The 25,979-nt window shown below is 42.3% G+C and overlaps 1 protein-coding gene across 1 annotated transcript; it reads left to right on the top strand.

The window, feature by feature from the left end:
* Positions 1 to 25,451, top strand: snx27a (sorting nexin 27a). Its single transcript, XM_080735858.1, has 13 exons — positions 1 to 533; positions 7,278 to 7,509; positions 9,380 to 9,572; positions 11,316 to 11,380; positions 12,265 to 12,369; positions 12,609 to 12,687; positions 15,073 to 15,236; positions 16,315 to 16,404; positions 17,000 to 17,149; positions 18,375 to 18,503; positions 19,486 to 19,545; positions 19,885 to 19,933; positions 21,334 to 25,451. The coding sequence occupies exons 1-13, from the start codon at positions 172 to 174 to the stop codon at positions 21,405 to 21,407; spliced, it is 1,752 nt and encodes a 583-aa protein (XP_080591984.1). The 5' UTR covers positions 1 to 171; the 3' UTR covers positions 21,408 to 25,451.
* Positions 25,452 to 25,979: the final 528 nt, after the last annotated feature.

Genomic DNA, 25,979 nt, shown 5'->3' with positions numbered 1-25,979 from the left:
GCCACTGAGGCACACACAGAGCACTGTGTTGTTTTGAATCCGCTGCTAGGAGCACCGACCCACTGACTGGAGGAGGGGGTAGAGTACAGCGAGAGAGAGAGGCAGGGTCCTGCGTGTGTGTGTGCGGTTGGTTGTGTGTGTGTGAGTGAGTGAGTGTGTGTGTGTTTGAAGATGGCGGATGTTGAAGGCGAAGAGATTCGGTCCGCGGCCCACCACCACCAACAACACCCCTCACTGGCATCATCCCGCAACGGACCCGCCGCGGTGCAGGGCTCGACGACAGTCGGATCAACAAGCACCACCACAGCCGCAGGCCTCAATGCGACCACGGTGACGTCGGGTCCGCGGATGGTGAGGATCGTCAAGTCGGAGTCCGGCTACGGGTTCAACGTCCGCGGTCAGGTCAGCGAGGGAGGGCAGCTGCGGAGCATCAACGGGGAGCTGTACGCTCCCCTCCAGCACGTCAGCGCCGTGCTGCCCGGTGGGGCGGCCGACAGAGCGGGCATCTCCAAGGGGGACCGGATCCTCGAAGTGTAAGTGTTGTCTGTCTTGTGGCATCGAACGGTTTCACGTTCGTTTATTGGCTAGTTAGTACACTAGCTAGCCAGTTAGCAGCGCCTTAGCTCTGGTCCATAGCGTTAGAAGGAGCTCTCCTTGGACTCCATGGTACCGATGAATCCCGGAGCCTGAAGGAAAGACTGCGCACCTTCTCGTCTGTTAGTGAAAATACAAAATACAGTTTCGCTACTCACCAAAACAAACACGGATTTAGGGAGTTGAAAGCCTGCTCTCCGTAGTGGGAACACTCTGAGCCCCCCACATCACGTCGAAAATACACTTTTTAGCCAGGAAAGAAAATATTTAACCGGAAGGCAAAGTCTGGTCAATGGAAATTTCTATTGACAATATCTGTAGAGGGCGCTGTGGAGTAGATAAAACCTCCGGTGAAATGTTATTCTTTCTGTCCAAAAAGTGTGTTTTAGACGTGAAGTGGGGGCTACGAGTGTTCCCACTAAGTAAAGTAGGCTTAGAACATCTTAGAACAGTCTTTGTTTTGGCGAGTAGTGAAAGTGTATTTTTTATTTTCACTACAGACGAGAGGCTGAGCAGCCTGGGCTACCGTGGTTGTGAGCGCAAGGGCTCGTCAGTGACAGTGTGTGGACGCTATGGACCAGAGCTAGTTAGCAACCCCTCTACCTCTGAACTAGTTAGCCATCTTTTCCCACTTTGCTATTTAAATACAAACGTTTCGTAATTCTGCTTTAACTGTGCAGTTAGCATGGCAGCTGTGACCATATCTGCCCGACTAAGTTATTAGCTGTTAGCTACCTGGCTAGTAGCGAACGTCACTACTGTCGCTGGCTAATCAGCTTGCATAAGTTGAGCAACAACGAGCTATGCATGCTGATTAGCCGCAGCCACTTGGACCTATAGCTAGCTCTGGAGGCTAACGGCTTGTTTTGCGCAGTGACTGACTGGTCTCAGGCTCAGCAGCACTGTGTGTTGACAGAGAGCACGTACAGCAAATGAAACGTTTACATAAAGGTAAACGCTTGAGAAACGCATATGATGCGTGTCTGTTTGGATAGTAAATGGGAAAACAGAGGTGTTGTGGTCCCATCAGCTGTGTGTGCGTGTGTGTGTGTGTTCCTTGGGACAAGGCGACCCAGGCACACTGGATTGATTGAATGTTTCATTTAGAAGTTTGCATAGGAAAACGTACAGGGCAGTACAGTTCACTGATACAAGATCGACTAAAAGGATAAAGACCACAAGAAAGCTGTTAGGGTCGTTTGCATTGGAACCCTTTGTACTCAATTCGTACAACATTAAATGACAGACATATACAACACAGTAGCCTACTATGCAAAGAAATCATCATAAGACAGTCGGAAAACAGCATAGAAAATATAATTGGTATTTACAGTAAAAAGGTCAGGGGGAGGTAAGGATAGGCTTTGTCCACCACTTCTATCCAAGAGACAGACTGCCCCTCGACCCTAATGTTTATTTCAACTCTGAAAGTGTACAAATGGAACGGCATGGGTCCTGTTTGGTTGCATTGGGGAGTTGCTAATGTCTAAAATGATAACACTGGATGTCATGGTGTAGTCTTCATGTTGCCGTTTTTTGTTTTGTTTTGCGCTGTCCATTGTACATTTTTTAAGGGTGGAGTTGATGGGCATGGCTGGACCCCTGAGACATGGTACAAAAGTGTTTTGTGCATTGGCAAGGACAGCCGCTCCATGCCAGGGAAAGCCTATTCTTTATGGAAAACAAACTGACTTTTAGACAGTACAAGAATGAGGAACAATGCATCACTGCTTGTAGCCAGGTTGGGTTCATAATATACTGTATACATGCTCACACTCGGGGGAGGCAAACAAGAATGGAACAGTGTTGATTTCCAGATAGTTTATGTAACTTAAATTGTCAAAGTTTTTTCCAACAAGCAAGGGCAGTTAGCGTTTCTATGGCTTTGAAGTGACCACAAAAAACTGCTATAGAGAAAACAACCCTAATTGTATAGTGATGGAAGGCCATTGAGTCAGATTAATGGACTGCGATTCTCTGTGAGAAATGGAACAGTCAAAAGGATAAACCGTTTGAGTGAAAACGTCCACAGGCCAAACTTAGGTTAAACGGAGCAGGGGAGGAGGTAGCAGAGCACACTGACCTTCGCTGGGGAAAGCCAACTCGCTGAGGCATCAAAAAGGGTTTATCCTAACCTATGTTTTCTTCATTTTAAGAGCTAAACCCAAGTCGTATGACCAGAGAGCAGACGTTTCCATGTGACATATTAACCAGCGTGGCTGCTTGTCAAGAGCACAGAAATAGTGCTGATGAACCCAAGAAACTCGTTGGGTTGGTTATTTCACGTGTCAACATAAATGTGATCATATGTTCCCCAGGAAACATAACTATCATAGCTTATTCTGTGGCCAACTAGCCAATGTTATTGCTTGCGAATTTAAAAAAAGAAAGAAAAAATAAGTAATTAACGAATGTCATGTTTGTTTGAAGTGTGTGTGGTGCCTGCATAACATTGCTTGTTTTCTGTTTCGGCCTGAGAAATGAAAATAATGGGGCCTTTTTTTGTGCATTAGGCTTGGCAAATGAATTAGGTTAGGCAATTATGCTTATTCTGTGGGGTCTCATTGTTTGTATCCCTTTAGTTTGTCCTAGCCTAATTCATATTCCACCAACCTCCTTTTTGGCTGAATGGCAACTGTGGCTGTGTTCTGGCGGAAGTCCTTCTCTTTTTTGTTTTGGCTGATAGTGATAGGATGATGAGATCAAAGTGGCTGTGAGAATTATACTTTGTCCTTTTTAATCTTCACATTTCTCTTCACCCCACATGCACACACACACACACACACACACACACACACACACACACACACACACACACACACACACACACACACACACACACACACACACACACACGCACACAAGAGTAATTATTTTCACTTTCAAGGAGAATGTCCCCAAATCAACCCATCTCCTCCAGATACACATGGTCTTCCTTTCCGTCACTCTCATTTCATTGTTGACATTCTCTGCCTGTCTCTTCCTACGCCTGTTTGCCTCCACTCCCCCTTTCACATTGGGTATTGCTGATATAAATGAATAAGTAATGATGGAAACATGGCGCATGGCAGACAGCCCTGCACTCCTTCTCCTCTCTCTGCTCTCCTCCCTCCGTCTGTCACTTTGGTTCTCAGAGGAAGATTAGCAGAGACACCTGATGCTGCTGCCATCTGGCCATGGCAAAGTGAGCTAAGGAGGATTCTACTTGTGGCAGCTAGGGATAGATATCGGGATCTGTCCGATACTGACCAAAAACTAACATGGATTGGATATCAGATAAATAAATAAATCGTAGTCCAATTTGATCCATTGTTGATTCTAGCCTGAAACTTGTATCCTAAATGCTTGTAGCCACACTCTGAGAAACAGGCTATAAAGAGAAGTAGCATCATGTTGTCATGTGATAACAGTAGACACTGAGGTGCCAGTTTCTCTTTGAGGGCACTTAACATTAGGGATGCATGCATGATATATTGGATACCAATATTTTATTCAGATAAACTAGAAATTGTATTATTGTTCCAATTATTACAATAATAGTACTTAATAATAACTGAAAATACGAAAATGTTGTATATGTGCTTGTACACACTGCATAAACAACACCTACTTTGGCCTGACTATATAACTAGCTTATAGCCAGTGGTGTACTGTGGAGTGCTACATCACACACACATGCACACGCTCGCACATATGCGCACGTAAGCGATCGCCAATTGAAATAACATCTTTAACTGTTGCTTTGCATACTGCAGACTTTTACAATAATAAACGATATCTGCATACTGTTAACTTCTTATAGTTTTTGATAAAAACGTTAGGTTGTCATGCCGGGGAGAGGGTTTTGCTCTGCAGATTTCTTTGCTCTGATTTGAGCTACAGGCAGAACTCCATCTCAGTCTGACTGACTATAGTACAAATCCAGACTATCTCGGTAGTCTTAAGCTTAAGCCTAAACGTTTGTTGACTGGGCATTAGGGCATGTTTAGACGACAACAGAACGACCTCGCCTTTGCGTTGACACTTTTTTCCCAGTGGTCGTACGATGCCGCACTGGGGGACTGAAACGATGTAGTGTACACCCCATGTCGTTAGGTGGCAGTGACACACTATTTGGCAGTGTGTGACATCATGTCCGCTCTACGTGCTGTCACAGCATTTGTTTACATAATTACCATGGCAGCGTTCAGGCTCCATTTCGCTCCACTGCTGTCGGCTTTGCAGCGTCAGTCATTACATCACACATTTTGCGGTTTCCCTGTAAAGGTCGTTGCACACTGCTGCGTTTTTTCCGGACGAATATAGGAGCGAATTTCGGAGCACGTAAATAAAAAATCTACCTCACGTTATGTCAATCACGTTTGCACACTGCTGCCCGTTTCGTATTTATTTTCGGACCACTGGGTCCCTTGCCCTGAAAAAATGCATTTTGCATCGAAAATCGCAGCAGTGTACAACCAGCTTAACTTGCCCGTTTAGATGGAAACCCAAGGAGGATTGTTTCACAGATTTTCACTAAAAAAATCGGATTTGCTATCTTGTGTTTCCAACCTCCGAAAATGCTGTTGTCGTCTGAACGGAAGGCATATCTGACATTTCATTTTGCGGATATCTCGTGGAAGCGGCGTTGTGTAAACGCTGCCCAAGATGCAGAAGGCCACAAAGACTGGTCGCACCCTATCACTTGTACTGTAGCTCTGGCAGTGAAACTACTTGGACTATTGAATTGCCAGCGGGTGCGATATGTGATAAGTTCAAGAATGTGTTTAATAGAATGTGTTTAATAGATTACATAATGTGACCAGACCACCACAATTTGATTGCTGGGGCACATGGAGCACGTTCTGCATAATGCCAAAAAAGAAAAGAAGAGAAAAGAAAAAACACAATTAAAACTTAAATATAAAAGGCCACTCCTGTCAAAGATTATTAGTTACCCAGCTGCAAAATAGCTGTCAGAGTAGACAAAACGTAAGCTGCTGTAGTCAAAATCGACCAGCATTTGGCTGTTGACTGGTGTTAAACTTTCACACAGTGTGTACTAATGATACATGTTCATGTTGGCAAAATTAGCATGGAAGCCGGATGTAGTCTTAGCATACATAACATTACAAGTTTGTCAATTAAAATCGGAATGACTTTTTTATGCCCAGCATAAATCCTGTTAGAGAGATCCAAGGCATTGTGTCTCTAGAACGTTAACGGGTTGAAAAGGGGAACAGAGCTCATCTGTGTGAACATTGTACCATGAAAGTCACATGTTGTTGGCCTCTCTACCTCTCTGTCTTTCTGTCTTTATAGAATTTTGTATTTACTATCTAATGAAGCTAAACATCTGTGAGGGAGATACACTATCTTTCAGCCTCTTATCACTCGCTTCTTTTTTCCTTTTCTTTTTTTTAATTATATATTTTTATTAGGGAATTCAATGCACGTTTACAAAGGTACAGGTGCATATACAGTATATCCCTATTTTTAAATGTTTAAAGGAGTAGTTCACCACTTTTCAACCTGTCTTCATATAATAGGTCCTCACTAATGTTCATAATAAAATAGCACAATTTTTTTCTATTCAGTCTGGGTCTCATAGGAGAGCTGTCAAATCCTTCTACCGGTGACGACATCGTTTGACAAAAAATATATATACATTATTTTTGAAAAAAAAATATTTAGATTTTTATTATCACGAGAACAATGACTTCCACTTTAACATTGCAACTTTTTCAGGAATAGAAAGCCTGCAGTTTCTATTAGCTTGCATTTCCCATTGATGATGTCACCGGTAGAAGGATTTGACCCACCCACAGCTCTCCTATGAGACCCAAACTGAGTAGAAAATAATTGTGATATTTTATCATGAACATTAGTGAGGACCTATTATATGAAGACAGGTTGAAAAGTGGTGGAGTGCCCCTTTAACCACACATTGTCTTTGTATAAAAAAAAGAGAGTCACAGACCTCAGATTATTAAATCTGTATCATCATTTTCCTTTTCTCTTCATGAAATGTGTATGTACTGTAGTTGCTCACCCTAGTTCAGTAGCAAAGGTATATAGCCATGTCATCACAACCCCTTTTTGTGAATCGGTTCTCTAGGCTGACAAATATTGAAAGAATGCAGTTGGACCCCTCTTAGAGTGCGTTCTTGGCAAATCCCAGTTCTGCAACTCTTCCGATTTTTATTCCAATCATTTAAATGCTAGAAGAATAGGATCATTAGTACTTAAGTGTGGTGTTGGTCTTTTGAGGATCATAGAATAAATGGTTATTTGGTGCAGAATGCAGATGATAATACTGTAGTTGTATCTTTTATAATTCTTTATTGCTGTTTCTATTGACAAATGCATATGTAAATTATTTCAAAAGGATAAAAAGCAAAACAAAACTGCATTGGGCACTTCTTCTGAATTCTGTCACCTGGGACTGTTGTATGCCTGCTGCTATGTATGTATTACAGAATATGCACTGTTCGGCTGGTCTGATAAACTGAATTTCCCTAGGGACACAAAGCATCTAGGAGGCTATGTATTACGCTTGGTGACAACATCAGAGAGACCGCGATCAAACACTCAACTAGTACTGGAGGCTATTTTTCATTCAAGCCAACTATTGAATGAATCAATAAATAACACATTTCTTCTCTCACTCTTTTCCTACTCTTTGTCACCCTCTTTCGTTCCAGTAATGGGGTGAGTGTGGAGGGAGCCACCCATAAGCAGGTGGTTGACCTGATCCGGGCTGGGGAGAGGGAACTGGTTCTGGCTGTGCTGGCTGTGCCTCCCCAGGAGGCCGATGGGCTTGAGGCGGGGGAGGACACCGCCATCCAGCAAAACTACGACTACAGCGACAAGCAGGCCGTACCAATCTCCATCCCCACATACAAACATGTTGAGCAGCACTCGGAGAGGTTTGTGGTGAGTAGTACCATACGTGATGCCTGCCTTTAATGTATTTTTAAGATATAGATTTGGGCTAAGAAGGATAAGCTGTCTAACAATATCCCTATCGTATGTCACCTGTACCGTACACACTGGTCTACTCTAGACACTTCTCTGAAAGAAATAACTCTAGACCAGGGGTTTTCAAAGTGGGTGACGGGGCACCCTGGGGTGCCCCTGGACTGGGTGGCCCGAGATCATTTGATAATATTTGGAATTTATTTGGACACTTGAAAAAATATTTAGTATCATTTTAAACTTGAAATACAAAGTTATTTTCAGTCAGTTCTACCCAAAATGGCTATTATCTCAACGTTTTCCTCGCAACATAATCACTAAAATATCGTCACTGTCGGGCAGAAACCTCGTATCTCCAAGTTTCAAATGTGTACGTCATCTGCTAAAGTAAAGCCCTGCTTCATCATACAAGACTGTGGCACAAAACTAGTGAAAACAGCAGATCTACAAGCACACAATGCCTCGCATGATCGCATCGCGAGGCGTTGTGTGCTTGTAGATCTGCTTCCACCCGACAACAACGAAATGCTATAAATATAAGGTGCTGGAAATGAAAATTATAATTTAGGGGTGCCTCGGATTAAAAAAATAATATTTATGGGGTGCCCTGAGACAAAAAAGTTTGGGAACCCCTGCTCTAGACACTTCTCTGACAGAAAAATGAATATAGATTATCGCCCGAGCATTCATCTGAATCTTGGTGAGATTAGCCCATCATGGCCAGACTAATATCACTATGTAGACTAGATATTAGTCTGGAATCTATGTATGGAACCTGCATTTTAAAGGACCGGATTACAAAAAATGCCTCTGGTGATAAAGTCGAGATAACAAGAGCAACAACGAGTTCTGGGTGATAATTTGTTTATCACATACCCACGGCCTTATCTATTCAGAGAGACAACAAGAAAACCAAATTTGATTAACATGTGTTAATAGATTAACATTACTGTTTGTGTTAATGAGGCACTCCACCGGTGAAAGACATGGTATAGCCCCCCCTGGACTAAATGAGGGCAACCTTACTATTACCAGCCAAGCTGATAGTGAACATATTCCACCACTTAACTGCTAATCAGAATAATGTCAAGTTGCCAACACAATATCTAGTTTTTATTATTTTTATCATTTGGTTTATCGTTTAATATTAATAATGTCCAAATGTATTCTGACTGTGTGGAGAAACGTTTTCAAGAAATGAATGGATGTCTATGACTGGGTTTAAAAAATGGTCTACTTCTTTTTTTTTTAAATTGATCTACTTAGAGGTCCGCTTTGATTTACCAGTATCAAAAAGATATGGTTGGGCCTGGACCGCTGGCCTAGCGGTCGGGGAACTTAGGCGCTAATGTAGCCTGACAGTGCGTCACAGGTTCGAGTCCTGATCCAGACAGCCTAACTTAACTTCACTATCAATAAATTCACTAAATAAATAAAAATCCCCCAAATAAATCTATGAAAAAAATAAGACATGGTTGCCTACCTCTGGTATTGTCCATTGTCCCACTGTGATTCTCCAACACAATGGGCAAGAGTCGGCTCAGAACCCAGTGTGCTGCTTTGGGGTTAAACAGAGTCTGCACAGTAAAATCATGAATGTTCATTTAACTCAGAGACAAATGCATCCAAATGGACCAAATGGACTCTTTAACCCATTTGTAACTCTGAGAGTGTACAAATGGAACCCTTTGTTTCCATTTCTACATTCACTGTGTCAAATTAAAGCTGAGGTGCTGCAGATGTGACCTAAACCCATCCAACATAAACACCAGCATCAGTATTTACCACTCTTTTCCTTCCACCCCTCTGTTTCTACCTGTGACCACAGGTGTACAACGTATACATGTCGGGCAGACAGCTGTGCTCCAAGCGCTACCGGGAGTTCGCTATCCTCCACCAGAACCTGAAGAGGGAATTCTCCACCTATGGCTTCCCCAAACTCCCCGGGAAATGGCCCTTCTCTCTGTCAGAACAACAGCTGGACGCTCGGCGCAGAGGTCTGGAAGAGTACCTGGAGAGAGGTGGGCCACGATGCATTTTATACTTACATTTTAAACAGTCTGTGTGGCTGTCATCTGGTTAATGCACATTGAAGATGAATAGCGGCTAGCTGGCTGTGACCTCTCAGGCAAACAAGGAGCAGACGTGACAATATCCAAAACATTGGCGACTATCATATTTAAAACAAATAATAAGTAAAATATATGTGTTGCACCTGCTTTGGGTGAAGCATTGCAGCAGCCAATGTTGCATCAGAACACACATCAGCTTGAGGTGGAGTGGGAGGGTTAAGCCCTTTGCACACAGGCGCGTTTAACCGCACGGATAAAACGGACAATATAATTTTTTGAAAAGAAAACAATGATTCTCTATGACCTCATGCACACCGGCTCCGAATTAGCCGTGCGACGAGTGGCTGCCGCCGTGCGTTTTTTTCTCGATCGAACCCAGTTCGATTCGTGCGTCTTGTCGCATGCGGTGAAAAACTCATCACTCCTTTTATGACTCCTTTTGGGATCCGCAGCGCCGATTCCGCACAGCATTGCACACCAAATCCAATGCGTTTTATTCATGCCGCAAACGGAAAAAAACGCAACTGTCCTGTGTGCAAAGGGCTTTAGGGTCATTGAGCCATTTACACTGCGGGATGAATGAGGATGAATGATTTGGTGGACAGATTAAAAAAGACGGCTGGGAACATCTTACTCTTTGTGATGAGTGCCATGGGATATTCTTTTTTTTTTTTAAGATATGTTTTGGAGCTTTTATACCTTTATTGATAGGACAATAGACTGACAGGAAATGGGGAGAGAGATGGGGAGTGACGCAGCAAAGGTAGTCGGGATCGGGAATCGAACAGCGACACGCTGTCAGCCTACTCTGAGCCTATGTGGTATGCACCTGGGCCATGGGATATTCGATGACCAAAATTAGTCAGGACGCTCAGTTTAGTGTCTCATCCGAAATACAGCATATCCTACAGCACAGTGTCCCCATCAATGCACTGGGACATTGGCATATTTCATTTGGACCAGAGGGAAGACCGCCCCCTACTGGCCCACCAATACCACTTCCAGCAGCAACTTGGTTTTCCAAGGAGGAGGGGGTCTGCTACCCCAAGTACAAACCAAGCCCACGCCTACTTACCTAGCTTCAGTTACTCAGCAGAAGCAGGGTACATGTTGCCATTGGCTGCACGGTTGCTATGGCTCTTCACATGATACGGACAGTAGCACATAAATCACTGTTTGTAGAAGTGAAAGAGCAAGTATGTCACAATCCAAGGAAGAGGCGGGGGGCGGGGGGGGGACGGGTTGTCTTAAAGGGCCACTTCTCCGATAAATATTTCCACCGTAACCTTATCATTCTGTTGTGAGGAGTACATGTGAAAATCTGACATGAGAAGACTTATAGTAACCGTGTGTTCTGTTCCCTGAGAACTCAACCTCAAAGATTTTATGTCCTCCTTAGAATAAATCAACAGGACACAGGTTAGATATGGGCAAACAGCGCTTTAAACTACTAGAGTATTGCAGTAGTTACCTGTGGAATGTTCTGTTTGTCTGGATGGAATGCCTTTGCATCTTGTCTGACCTCAGCAGCACAAATCATGAGGACTGCATGTGAACACAGAGGATATATTATGACCTTTTGCTCTTCTTGCTTATTACTTTATTGCTTTGCTTCCTCTCTTATCCGTCTCTCTGTCTTTTCTTTTTGTTTGGTTGTTTCTTTATCTTTACCCATGTCTGTCTCTTTTCTAGTTTGTTCGGTGCGGGTGATTGGTGAGAGTGACATCATGCAGGAATTCTTATCTGAGTCTGATGAGGTAAAAAACCACTCACTTGTTGTATACGTTCAACTGTATTTTGTGATGCTCTTGTTTTACGATTGCCAGAGGAGGTGTAACTATATTGTCGTTGTCGGGTGGAAACCTTGTATGTCCAACACCGTTCGTTTTGTATTTATCATTTTAAAAATGAATTGAACTAGTGACAATAGCAGATCTACAAGCACACAACGCCTCGCACCGCGAGGCGTTGTGTGCTTGTAGATCGGCTGTTTTCACTACTTTTATGCGACAGCCTTGAATGATGAAGCAGGGGTTAACTTGGTGAAAAAATACAAATTTGAAACTTGGAGATGCAAGCTTTCTGCCCGACAGTGCACGATATGCAGACATGGAACCAAATGGTGTCCTTTTTTCCACTCTTTGAGTTAAGACCTGTAAGGGTCCATTTGAACCACCTCAAGGAACCCTGAGAGTCCCTGGACCCCACTTTGTGAACCACTGTCCTAGATTTGTTTTTAAATTACACACTGGTGGTATCGGTTCGGTACAGAGGGACAGAAATGGGTCGCTGATGCTTTGGATTCACTCGGGTCAAATACACTTTGGAGGTTTCCTCCAAAGTGCAAGTGGGGTTTTCTAGGCCAGATCCTCTGCACAGCAGCAGAATATATTATATAAGGGGTCATCTGAAAGACCTTTCCTCTGGAGTTGAAACAAAAAAACAAAAAACTGCAGCCTCTTGCAATTTAGTGATTTTTCTTTTCTTTCTTTTATCACGCAACAGCCCTCCCCACACACACACACACACACACACAAACACACTCTTTCTCTCTCCCTTTTCTTTCTCCACACACAATCACGTGCAAATCAGACATGCATGCTCTGCAGTAGCTGACTGTGTGTTTTGCCTGGCTATGTAGAACTACAATGGAGTAACAGATGTGGAGTTGCGAATAGCCTTGCCAGACAAGACTACCATCTCCGTCAGAGTCCGCAAGAACAGCACTACTGACCAAGTTTACCAGGTACACCACTGTTTGTTGACGATGCTTTCAACAACCCAAAGTACCATATTTAAGAAGTATACAGAAACATAACATGACCAGAGATTCTGGTCATTATAAAAAACTACTTAAGTTGATTAATTAAAATACCATGTAACTAAATGAAAAAGTATTGATTTTAAACTGCTGAATGAACTGTGTCTTAATGTCAATTCATCCCGCTTTATAACAAGTTTGTCTATCCCGTCTTCATCCTTTAGGCTTTAGTGATGAAGGTTGGAATGGACAGCATTATGGCCAGTTACTTTGCCCTCTTTGAAGTCATCAACCACTCCTTTGGTAAGAACTCTATATTTGATGTGTTTTACACACAGAAACATCAGGTTTCATTAGCACCCCCCCCCCCCTCCCATATCATCATATATGTATAGCCTTGCAAGACCATATCTATGGCCAGGCTTGTCAACTCTCCTGGATTTCCCAGGAGTCTCCTGGATTTTGACCCCATCTCCTGGCATGCTCCTGGATTGGCAAATCTCCTGGATTTCTCCTGGATTTGGTATCAAACTCCCAAAATTCACCAGAACACAGGAAATTACATCTACTATGTTAATTTTTTTCTGGGGGAGGACCCCCAGACCCCCCGCTTTAGGGGTGGGGCAATGAATGCAAGAAAGATCAGACACATTATTCACTTAAGTAATAACTTAAAAATTTGAAGTCATCATTAAAGATGTCCTTTGGTTCAGGCATCAAATCATTTGGCATTTTACGGCTGAAATTGTACAGTGCTAGTAAAGCAAGCCTGATAAAACTATCAAACATGCACAAAATTCAACAGAACACAGGAAAATATAAATCTGTTAAGAGGTTTTGGGGAGAGGACCCCCAGACCCCGGTAGGGGAGTTCCGCACACCTCCCAAGAAATAAATCTCCTGGATTCTGACCGTCCAATGTTGACAACCCTGTCTATGGCTAAGTTCATGCATGACGAGGCATGTAGTGATATGTTATATATCCTACAACAAGCTTCCTGTGCTTAATTTGTTGGTAGCACCCAGACTTCCTGTGACTGGTAATATCTCTATTGAGCCTGGTGTCAGATTTCCCATTCCATTAGACAATAAAGGCTGATAATGGTTACACTATACAGCAGGGGAGTCCATTACTATCAATCTCCTCACCCCTAGGGATGGGTACTGTGAACTGCTGCTCTTTTCTGATTGGTCAGACACAAAATACCAATACTCTCCTAGACAAATGGTGCTGCTCTCTGTATTTGTCAAATTTACTTCAATTAATTCTACAAGCATTTCCCACACATAGGCAGTGCCAGGGTGGGCTGCACAAGTATATTATTGGCCAGCAAGGTATATTTTTTTAACACTTTGATATCGCTTTGTATCCGTCTGAGAAAACAATGGCACCAGTAACCAATTAAATAGCGGTTAATGTACCCTAGCTCTATCCCTCCTGTCTCTATATACAGTAGCCTACACAACGTTAGAACTCTCCTGTCCCTGTTCACAATACCCACAGTAACCTACAGTTTTACATTAAAAGATGTGGAATTGTTGCACTTCTCTACTTCTTGTGCAATTCCTTTCTGACTTTGGATAGTAGCTTTCAATTCCTCAAAAGAATGCTGCAACTATGTAGAGTTTAGCAGTGGCTACTTGTTTATAGTCTAGAGATCTCATGACCTGAATGTACAGTCACATTGTAATTGGCTAGTTGATTGATAGCCTAGATCCCATAGCCTAAAGAGATGGGTGTTATGTAAAATTGATATTTGGTTGTCAAACAATGGCGGACGTGTATCAGAATTGTAGGTCTTGATGCAGTTTGACAGTAGCTCAATTGACTACAGTGATATTTGGAGATCGCATCGATTCATTATTTCCCCCAAAAAGTAATCGCATTAAATGTTTGCTTTTGAGAGGCTCATGCATTGATATCTAATCTTGTTTAAAGGACAACTCCACACTAAATAACACCTAGGCACATTTTCCTACTTATATTGATTCCAAATGACTGTCCATGGGGTCTATTAGGCAGCAATGCCTCCGTTGTCCAGTTTCCCCAGCAGAACCCAGCAGCCCTCATAGCACAGAGTGGAGCCCATAAGCCTATCGATTTTACACTACTTGTTGCAGTCAAAAGTACATTTTTTTTTTCATGAATGTGTTACTAGTTGTCATTATCCTTACAAACACATCCATGTGTGGTGTCTCGTGTGGAAAAACGATGGTATGTAAGCGTGTGTAATCACAACTAATAACAGATTGATTAAAAAAATACATTTGACCGCAACAAATGGCATTAATGCGATAGGCTTATGGGCTCCACTCTATGCTACTGTATGCGGGCTGCTGGGGAAACCGGACGACAGGGGCATTACTGCCTAATAGACCCCATGGTCAGTCTTTTGGGATCAATATAAGTAGAAAAAATTAGCCTAGATGTTATTTAGTCTGGAGTTGTCCTTTAAGTTTATTTTATTGATGGTGAGGAACTAGAACAAGACACACTACCAAACCCTTATAGCATAACCGAAGTAGTAATCAACAAACTGAATTACTTCACAACACGTTTTCTTCACCAAATAATGCGGAGATGTATTGTTAAATATCGCTATAACAGTATCGATTGTGCTATCGGCATCTATAAAATGCTGCTGATTCCCATCCCTAGCTACTCTTCATGGCTTATCTCTCTTGCAGTGCGGAAGCTGGCGCCCAACGAGTTCCCCCACAAGCTGTACGTGCAGAACTACACATCGGCGGTCCCGGGGACCTGCCTGGCTCTCCGCAAGTGGCTGTTCAGCTCCCAGGAAGAGGAGCTGCTCAGGGACAACCCCCTGGCCCTGCACTACTGCTTCCATCAGGTATTTACTGTTGTTGTTAGTGGTAGTAGGTGACCTTTCAGTTTTTTTTTACTAGGGACATTTGACATGGGCAAACTGGTGGCCTTCTGATTACCAGACAGCCTCTCTGCCCACTAAGCCAGTGGTTCTCATCCTTTTCAGGCCACTAACCGCAAAATAATCATATTTTAACTGGGGACCCCCTACCCTGACGAGCACTAAGAGTTGAGGCATTACATTTCATGTAGATCAGCTATTTTCACAATTATCGCCTCTAATATTTGACATTTTGACCCAACGTTCGATTTTTCATTTTAGAGATATTAAAAAGTCCTTAAATTGTCACTTTAGAAATATGCAGATACCCTCTATACACTTTATGTTGGTTTGTTTACTGTTGAGTGAGAAAACAATGTTGCACTTTAAGTTTATCATGTGGGGACCCCCGAAAATAATTTGGGGACCACTCTGGGGGTCCAGACCCACAGGTTGAGAACCACTGCACTAAGCTACAGCTGCCCCAAACAAGTAGTATCACACTGTGAAATTGTGAGTGAGTTCATTTAATATTTAACTGTACAAATGTAACCATATGAACCCACATTTGGCTGCATTGGTTGCAAATGGATAAATTAACACTGAGGTTCGTACTACCAGTTATCAGAGTACTTGGAGGCCAGGCTATGACTTGAGAGAGAGTTTGGGAATCTCTGTTTATGGGCAAAAATGGACAGACGGACAGATCACACACACACACACACACACACACACACACACACACACACACACACACACACACACACACACACACACACAAACACACTCACTTTATAGATAGATATAATAGTGCTCATACTCGTATCAGATTATCAGGCATCTGGACTTGATTAAATCAAATAAAGAACTTTCTCTGACACAAAAGTCCAACACCAGAGAACTTAGGCAGTTCAAAGCAAATCAGCTTAATCCTCTTCTTTATCGCATTTACTGTAAAAGGATAACACATCTCTAGAGAAGATAAAATGGCTTCAGCCGGCACTTGTATCACATGCTGTCCCTCCATCTCTTTCCCTCTCTCTGTCTTCTTCTCTCCGTCTAGGCGTTGGATGATGTGAAGAAGGGATTCATAAAAACGGAGGACAAATCCTACCAGCTGCAGAAGCTGGCAGAGCAACGCAAGATGGCCACGGTCAGTCCCTACAGAACAGTCTTTGTTCAGGGAGGGGGATTGGGATGATGGCGCTGTCTAGTTCCCTCCTTTCCTACCACTGCTATCTACCTTCTAACCAGGGATGCACTTATTCATTATTTTCTTAATGATTATTCTACCCATTACCTTTCCGATTATCAAATCATTATTTATCTATTCTTTTTTTAAATTAAGCCCACTTAAGCCAAATTTATACTTGGTTGTATTTCCTTGTGTGCTGGCGACTTCTTCTTTGCCTCATGTTTTTATTGAGCTGTGCACCAAAAATACTTTATTTAATTTGTAGGTTGCAGGCTTTCTGCTCTGTTGCAGTCTCTTTCTCTACTTGGTTGTACAACAATATTATGGAGTAAATAGCCAATCTACAAGCTTCACGAATCACGTGGCACGAGATGTTATGTGCCTGTACAGCAGATGTGCTATTTCCTCTATTTTTTTAAATAACGTTTCTTCCCAAAATGGATTGCTAAAAAAAGCCACATGGGATTCACTGGCACGCTCATGATTCAGAGTGAATATGCGGTGCAAAATAAAGGCAAGTGACATTGATCACATCTGACGTGTGTGTTTTCAGTACCTGAGCCTGTTGCGGTCGTGCGAGGGCTACAATGAGGTGATGTTCCCCCACTGCTCATGTGACTCCCGGAGGAAGGGCCACGTTATCACCGCCATCAGCATCCACCACTTCAAACTGCACGCCTGCACCGAGGACGGCACACTGGAGGTGTGCGTGTGTGTGTGTGTGTGTGAGAGAGAGAAAGATACAGACCAGGAGACGATATTTAAATGTACATGTGATGATTTGGGGTGAGAGAGCGAGTGCATTCTCCGGCAACTGCTGGACCGGTACCTAACCTTAACCCTAACCTCAGTAAAACTATGCCTAAACCTAACCTTAATCCTAACCCTAACCTCAGTAAAACTATGCCTAAACATAACCTTAACCCTAACCCTAACCTCAGTAAAACTATGCCTATTGACCGAAGAACGTAATGCAATGTAACACATGCATGCGTGACTATGTGTGTCTACATTATTGCGTCTGTGTGTGCGCGTGATCATGTAATTTTAAGGGTATCTATGTAGTGCTGGGCAGTTAACCAAAAATGTATCTATTTAGAACCACTAACCGACTTGATCTTGCTCATGTAGGTTAATTGATTAATCGAGAAGCAGTTTATATGTATTATATAGTAGTGTATACATTTATTTCTCGTGTACCAAGGAATCAACAGGAAATAATTCTAATATATTTATTTTATCATTGACTAAATCAATTCTGATGAACCACTTCTTGTACAATGTTTGCGTTGAACGAAAGTGAAAATGGCTTACATGGCTCTAGTAGTTCACAAAGCATCACAATGCATTGTGAACCTGTAGCTGCTATTCAAAATTGATCCATCTAAAATAATTTGAATATTGTGGTTGGTAGATACATTTCTTATGTATTATATTTCATATATTCTAGATACATTGCGCATGTAGTGAAATATTCAAAACCGAAAAACAGCTCATGAATATCAAGAATCGACATCCCCAAATATTACAATATTACACGAGACTCTGACAACTCAAACGAAGGATTTCCTAATACAGAAATGTCAACCTCCTGAAATCAGAGTTGCTTGAAGTCCCTTGTGAAGTTTCCGCGGTCAGTGATGATTTGGAGCAGAAACTTCAAAGGGGACTTCAAGCAACTCTGATTTCAGAACGTTGACATTTATGTATTAGAAATCCTTGTTTTGAGTGGTCTGAGTCTCGTGGCATTTGCATGCCTTTTTTAGGAACCTTTTTTAGGAACCAGGAACCTGGTGCAAAACTCTTTCATTGTGCCAGTATGAACTGGCCATGTTATGTTTCCCATGTGACTTGTTGTGGTTGACTCTGTGTTTATTGTATCTTGACTGCATGTGTTCATTTCTTAACAACTCCCTTGTAACCCTCAGAACCAGGTGATAGCGTTTGAGTGGGGAGAGATGCAGCGTTGGGACACAGACGAGGAGGGCATGGCCTTCTGCTTTGAATACACCAGAGGAGAGAAGAAACCCCGCTGGGTTAAGATATTCACTCCATATGTAAGTCTGAGCACATCTCCTCTAGTCCAGGGGTTCTCAACCCTTTTTTAGGCTGTGACCCCCAAAATAAACACATTTGAACTGGGGACCCCCACCCTGACAAGCACTTGGAATTGTAGGTATTACATTTAATGTGGTTCGGTTCCACAGTTCCACAGATAAATATTGTGAAAATAGCAGATCTACATGCTCTATTTTCACAATGTTTGCCTCTTGCTTACTTAATATTTGACATTTTTGCAAGTCTTGCAAGTCCTTAAATATTCACTTTAGAAATATGTAGATACCATGTATACACTTATACTGTGTGTTGGTTTGTTTACCATTGAGTGAGGGGGAAAAAAGGACATTGAGCTAATCATCTGGGTACCCCACAAAATAATTTGGGAACCCCACTTGGGGTCCCAACCCCAAGTTTGAGAACCACTGCTCTAGTCAAATCAACACACATCATCTCATAAATACGTATGGACTATGGATATAAATATACTGTAGTAATTACTGTGTGTAAGTCTCTGTCAAGTGTATATGCCTTTGTTTCTCAAATGACTAGATGTAAAAAATATGTAAAATTTTCAGATACAATATGCAGTGTTGCCATTTGCCAAGTAATTTGCAGCATTTGTTTTAAGTTGCATTGACTATTAGCTGGGTGGGGTTTCACAGCATTGCGGATAGTCCAAGGGAGGTTATCTGTCACAGTCAAGTGTACTTTGTCAACTTTCAATTCCTTTCCTGTGATTGTCTTAACCTCCTGGCCCTCTCCGAGTCTCTGAGTGTTCCAAGGCTAACTCCACGCGCCTGACATGGGAGCAAAAACTGCAAGATGCTTAACTTTGTGAAGTCAACATAAGACTGGTTACTATAAAAAACCTTTTAGAGGGGATAAAAGTTAACAGAATTAGCATAAGTCACTGGATTGGCGTTGGTGGGTGGTTGTGTTACTGTATGTTGAAGTCATTGTTCTGTCTCTTGCCCCCAGTTTAACTACATGCACGAGTGCTTCGAGCGGGTCTTTTGTGAACTGAAGTGGAGGAAACAGGTAGAAACCACACCTTTCCTTTTTCCACTCACGCCAAGTCTGAAACACTAAACTTAGTTCAGGCAGTTGGGCGTTGCAAACATGATAAAGCTCTAACTGTGTGTGTGTGTGTGTGTGTGTGTGTGTGTGTGTGTGTGTGTGTGTGTGTGTGTGTGTGTGTGTGTGTGTGTGTGTGTGTGTGTGTGTGTGTGTGTGTGTGTGTGTGTGTGTGTGTGTGTGTGTGTGTGTGTGTGTGTGTGTGTGTGTGTGTGTGTGTCAATGGATGGGTGGGAGGTGGGGGAAGCTTTTTGTCAGATTTTTGTCGAACTATTAATTTGTCCTCATTCTGTCTTATGTCAGGTTGAAGAGGAGGCATCTGACAAAGACAACAAGAACTGCAGTAACAATGGTGAGAAGACGATAACTAAAACGTATCTACTAGACGTAGTCAAACATTAACTTGTGACTCACAGTGTGAAAGGGCAAAGGAGGAGAACACTAATACAATTCTCAGTGTCCATTTAACTCTGATCGTGTGCAGAGGGAACAAAATGTTCCATTTGAGTGAAATGAACACTCAGTATTTGGCTGTGCCGTTGTCAAAGTACACTGTTTTGCATTTTTTATTAAACAGAGATATCGGGGACATAAAGCATGCACTACTTCCCATGTCAGCTGCACATTGTTCCTTTAAAGCAGCTTTGTCCAGTAAAAAGGCTGCATTCATACATAGTGGGGCTGTTATGTTTTTCCACATAGCCTTTAGCCTGATTTATGCTATATTAAAATTGGCAATTCATCGCAGTTCGACGCAAATGTAATGAGAGTTAATTGTCTCCCATGGTATCACTCCCCCCCCCCCCCACCCCACCCCAATCTACTACTCTATAAAATCTTCATTGGTAATTTAACTCAGAGAATGTACGGTCCAGATCCCACATTGAGAACCAGTATCTCAAGAAGACATAAATGGTGTACCTGTATTTGCAGAAACGGTAACAGACAAAAGTGCTGTGCATGTGTGATGGAGACCACCTCTACTACATACAGTAGGTCCATGAGGCAGTTGATACTTTAAGATGCCTTCAGGCCAGAAGAATCAGTGTATAACCTTGGGAGTCATAGAAACCGCAAAGATCATCACAAAGAGATAATGAGGAAAAGGCATTTGAATTGCGAAGGACGAAGACAGCAGACAGGCATATACAGATAGAAGGCAAAGGCAAGGACCTCGGCAGTCTTCAGTGACAACGGAAAGATTAACTCTAACCTCCCAAGTGTAATGAATGCGCAGCACTTTGCTTGGTGTCTTTGGTGCAACTTTCATCAGTTTGTAATGTGTTTAGTGTGTATATCGATGCATAACATATACACCTGCTTCTACATATACACTGTATATGTTTATATACAGGCACACGTGCATATCTCCTTGTATGGGCCGTTCTGTCCGTGATGTCAGTTACTTAATGTGTATGAGCATGGATCGCCATACATGGAGATCCACACTAATAAAAAGTGGCTAATAAACACAGATCTCCATACATGGAGAGCCGTTCTATAGTAATACACACAAAGTTAAACGTAGGAGCGGTTTGTACCGCTCAAAAAAAACAAATATTTTGTGGAAAGGTTAATTATTTCCGTAATTTAATAAAAAATGGAAACCTTCAATTATTTTAGATACATTGCGCATGCAGTGAAATATTCAAAACCTTTTTTATTTTATTTAAAAAAAAGAAAATCCATATCTCAAAATATTACACAAGAGACTGTGTTTTCACTCACCAAAATGTTCTCTTTGTGTTCCAGAATATCAGCAGCCGCTTTTGGAGACTCAGCAGAAGGGATGGCGCCACCTAGGGGGTGAGATTGCAACATCCTAATAGAACAAAACCAACCTTCCGGTCAACATCCCAACTACAATTTGTCCACTCATGCCATCACAGCCACAACAGAGAGTGCCCATCGACAAATCACGGAACATAGACTGCCTGACTGACTGAGGGGATTCATGACCCCACTCCCCTCCCCCCAAAAACCTGGAAGCGATCAATTTGAAAATAAAAAATAAAAAGGCAAACACAGTAACACACCAAAATCCAGGGAATACACAGCAAAGCAATGAAGGAAAGTTCAAAGGAAACATTCATGCCATTACCTAGATGTCCATTGCGTACCGGTATGTACAATTGGCCAGTGGTCAAAGTCAGGGCATCGCCCTTTTGGACAAAAGAAAGGAGCATCTCGACGACGCGACTAGCTGAGGCAAAATGCCACCTGGCGACAAACACCCATTGTGTTTGTGACAGCAAGGTGTGCAAACAAGGATCTGCTCTGGCCAATCACTGGCCAATCCAACGTACCTCCAACTCTACTGAACTCAGATGGATGTTTGAGAGGACTTGGGGACAGAGGAAATCATTGGGGGATACAAGAAAGGGGGACTACACTATTTTCAGCGATTTATGGAGAGAAGCGTAAGCATTATTTACACTAATGCTGGACATTAAGAGGAAAGTTCTGTTTTCTGTGGGTAAAAGTGACGTCATGCTGTTCTTGTCACAAAGCATTAAGGCAACGTAGGCATGTGGAACTTCTGGAAAAGCATAAAGGGGAATAAGGGAGGGGAAATGACATTAGTCACTAATGCTGGCACATGATAGCTACTTACTGGTAGGTTGCTCTACAAGTCACTGGCAGGCTCCCAACCGTCACTCGCAGGTGGCATTCTATTGTAAAAATCTAGCTGGCTTCAGGCAATGGAAACAGAGGCTGACATGGATGTACCAGCCCACACTGGCCAGTGGCCCAAAAAAAAAAAGGTTTCTTTACCACCCTGTTAATAATTATTGCTACGCTTAAGAAATCGGCTTATGATTACTTAGAGATTAATATAAGAGCTATGATAATTTCCTTGATCTCATGGAACGAAACGCTAACTGAATTCTTGCTCCATTCGCTCTCCCATCTTTTCACCTTTTCTTGCTAATCTCACATGCGCTGGTCCAGAATGATGTCTGTTGGCAGTCCACCGCTAACAGCTTGGACATTTAAACGCCCCTTTGTAAGTGTTTTATTGTGGTGATTCAGCAGAACTCTGAAGCCGAGAGGAAATGGTGTTCGTCATTGAGACACAGTCTTCCGTCAGTGCAAAGGGGTTGGGGGTTGGTTTCTAAAGGAAAGGTCGTCGCGTTGGAAACCCAATCTTGGTGGAAAGCTACACATTATATGTCAGATTTTGACGGATAGGGGGTAAGAGATTTTATTAAAGCAATGCTGAGCTGCAGTTCCCAGAGTGGACATAAGAGCGCAGTAGAGTGTAAGAGATGGTGTGTCAGTATTGAGCAGCTGAGAGGAGGGGCTGCTTTGGGATGCTTCTCAGCAAGTGCTCCCTTTGGCTGTGTAACTCACTCAACCAAGCATCACTCCTCTGCAGTTTGTCTGTTAACCCTGTAAAGCATTGGTTGCCGAAAATACCACATTTTCAGCGAGTTATACGCCTGTAAAGCATTAGTTGCTGCGGAGTTATACAGTGACGGTCTTGAGACAAAGTACAAATTTGGCTCCATGGTGACAGATTGTGCACAACACGTGTGTGCGTGTGTATTGTTGACCGTGGAGAGTACTGCAAGTGATCGATCCAGTAACCACGGCCAACATCAAGTGACAGTCTGTCCCTCACTGCACTTAAGGTTTTCAGTATTAGGGGTGTGTGTGTGTGAGTGTGTGTGTGTGTGTGTGTGAGAGAGAGAGAGAGAGAGAGAGAGAGAGATTGTGTTAATAACTTGATCAGGGCCAGGGTTATGATTACATGGATATTTTTCATTTATTTTGTGCAATAGATTTCTCCATCAGATTTTAGGTTTTGTTTTATTTTCAGTTTTTATCTTCAGTTAAAGTTTTTAGTGTTTTGTTTGGTCACGCTTACAGGCTTGGTCTTGGCTGTACAGTTTTCTGTAGACCTACCTTTGGATAGACAATGTCTTTAGGTAGAAATTAGTGGATGTAATAGGCTAGGTTTAATTGATTCATTTAGTAGAATAATTGTTTACACAAATCACCATTTAATTAAGTTGATCTTGCCTTGAGCTTGCCTCTTAACAGTATGCATAAAAAACCTTTAAAACACCAAATCAACAAAGAACTTATTTCATGTTTTATTTTATATCTACTGGGGTTTGATTTGTAGGCCATAGAAAGACCCCAGGTGTAGCTCCTGTTAATCGTGTAAGGGTTGTAGCCTGACGGGCTGTGTGTGCCCATAATGATCCAGGAGGAGAGATGCAGCAGAGCAGACGACCAGGGGCTCCAGCAAGGCTTTAGCGAGGCAAAGCGCTTGATGTCCTTGTCACATCCCACAGGTTTCCCAGAACTAATGGGCTGCAAGGGAATATGAGACGATTATCATGAATGAAATACCTTTGGAATATTTAGCGAAGGAGAACATTTTCTTTGTACCGTTTCAGTGTTCCTCACAAACATGCCTCAACTCATCATTCAAGGATGTTTTATTAGTAAAATGGTAATTCTCATAAAACTGAAACCCCAGCATCCTACAATTTGACTACTGCTTCATGTAACCATTCCTGAGCAGTCATTTAGCGAGTCATTTAGCGAGTAACTTCAACCCTATATTCTTCATTGACCAGGGTCCCCCAGGGGTCTACACATACCGTAGATACTTGTATGTGGTATTGGTAGTCTACAGGCTGGAAGATGCTTTGGCTAACCTTGCAGACATGAACACTCCAGCAGCTATAGGAAGGCTTGCCATCATAATAGTTGTTTCCCTCATTGGATGTAGAACTTCACTTGCTGAAAAAAGGCTGTGTAACTCGTGGATCACTTGTTAGCAGCCAGTCTTGCCTCTAGAGCCAGGAAGCTGCGGTTTAACTTGGTCGTCTCCACTCAGGTGATGCGGTCGTTCATTCCCTGCCAGGTAACCAGAGAACTCTCTGTGTAATCTGATTACAATAGCTTGCAGGGGTTAAAGTCCTCAGTCCTATGGACTGATTTCAGTCTTGAGGAATCCATTGGGAATCAGTGCAGATCCCCAAAAACTTAAATAGGGGGGAGGTGTAGCGATGGCCGCGTCATCAATGACAAAATTGTCAAAACGCTAGTCAAGTGATCTCCAAACTAAAAAGCAGTTATAATTTCAAGATATGAGAATTTGAATTGACCAGACTAGCATAGAATACAACAGAACTTCAGAAGATACTTCTATAAAATTAAGCATGGATTGGATTTGGCATGCACACATGCTTGCTATGACTAGGTACGATATATTCTATAGGCTTTATTGTGGGAACAAGTTGACACTGCACAGAACACCATCACATAGAAGATGCTCGTATTTCCTCATACGACACAGAATGCCCTGTCATGGACAATGCTCTCTCCGGAATTGCCGGATCAGCAAATCTCTCACTACTTTGCATTTATTCTGGCAGTGATTGAAAACAGTCCTAACCTTAAAGACAAACTGACAACTCTTTTACCCGTTTTACTTTTTTATTTACTTGGCATTTGAGTTAATGAGTAAATCATGCCTATGTTTAGTTTAACTTTATATATATAATATAAACCTACCGGGTAGGTTTTAACTTTGAACAACCTTGCTCTGTCTGGGCTAGCATGTACGTGTGTGAATATGTACATGCGTTAGTGTGACGTGTGAGGGTCAGGACTCAGGAGATGAAGTGTGTGTGTGCGTAGGGCTGTCACGATATGACATTTTACATGACGATTAATTGTCACTCAAATAATTGGCGATTAACGATTTAATTGTGTTTTTGTCGTTGATAATTAAATTTCTGTTTGGCTTTTAGGCTTTGAAGTTGTACATGGTAGATATGACACATAACCTAAATATACAAAGAAATTACTGACATATTTGACAACTTACTACTTAAAAAAATTACTTTGATAGTGGAAATAGCCGATCTACAAGCTCACAACGTGTCGCATCGCGACGCGTTGTGAGCTTGTAGATCTGCTATTTCCACTATTTCGGACATTTTTCAACATTCACGATTATGACGATTATGACAAAATAATTGCGATAATGTCAAATAATCACGATTAGACGATTATGTAATAATTGTGACAGCCCTATGTGTGCGTGTGTACAGTATCTAGCAACATACATTTTTTAATAATTTAAACAAGTCAGGATTTAGAAGGCATTTTTAGAATCGCCCTCAGGTATAAGTGGGTTAATGGGAGACGTTCACTTTTCTCTAACTCATAATGCTCTCCTCCTTCAGCTCTGTTGGCATGACACACACACCGTCATCCAGTGTTTCTTCATAGGCCTGGAAAGTAGGAAGCAGTATTTGGACTATTTTGAGCCTGTACTCTATGGCTAAACTATGGCTGTAACACCAAAGAACATACGTGTATAGATATACCACCACAATACACCTTATCTGCCCAGTCAAACATATTCCATG

This window comes from Nannobrachium achirus (assembly GCF_963921795.1).
Source record: "Nannobrachium achirus genome assembly, chromosome: 10".
NCBI classification, from domain to species: domain Eukaryota; kingdom Metazoa; phylum Chordata; class Actinopteri; order Myctophiformes; family Myctophidae; genus Nannobrachium; species Nannobrachium achirus.
This window is presented reverse-complemented; position numbering and strand designations above follow the sequence as displayed.

Bases quoted from the DNA above. Each gene is read 5' to 3' on its own strand.
- snx27a (XM_080735858.1), top strand. From the start codon at position 172: ATGGCGGATGTTGAAGGCGAAGAGATTCGGTCCGCGGCCCACCACCAC. The intron at 534-7,277 runs GTAAGTGTTGTC...CTTTCGTTCCAG, and splicing joins GGGGACCGGATCCTCGAAGT to TAATGGGGTGAGTGTGGAGG. The intron at 12,370-12,608 runs GTACACCACTGT...TTCATCCTTTAG, and splicing joins CTACTGACCAAGTTTACCAG to GCTTTAGTGATGAAGGTTGG.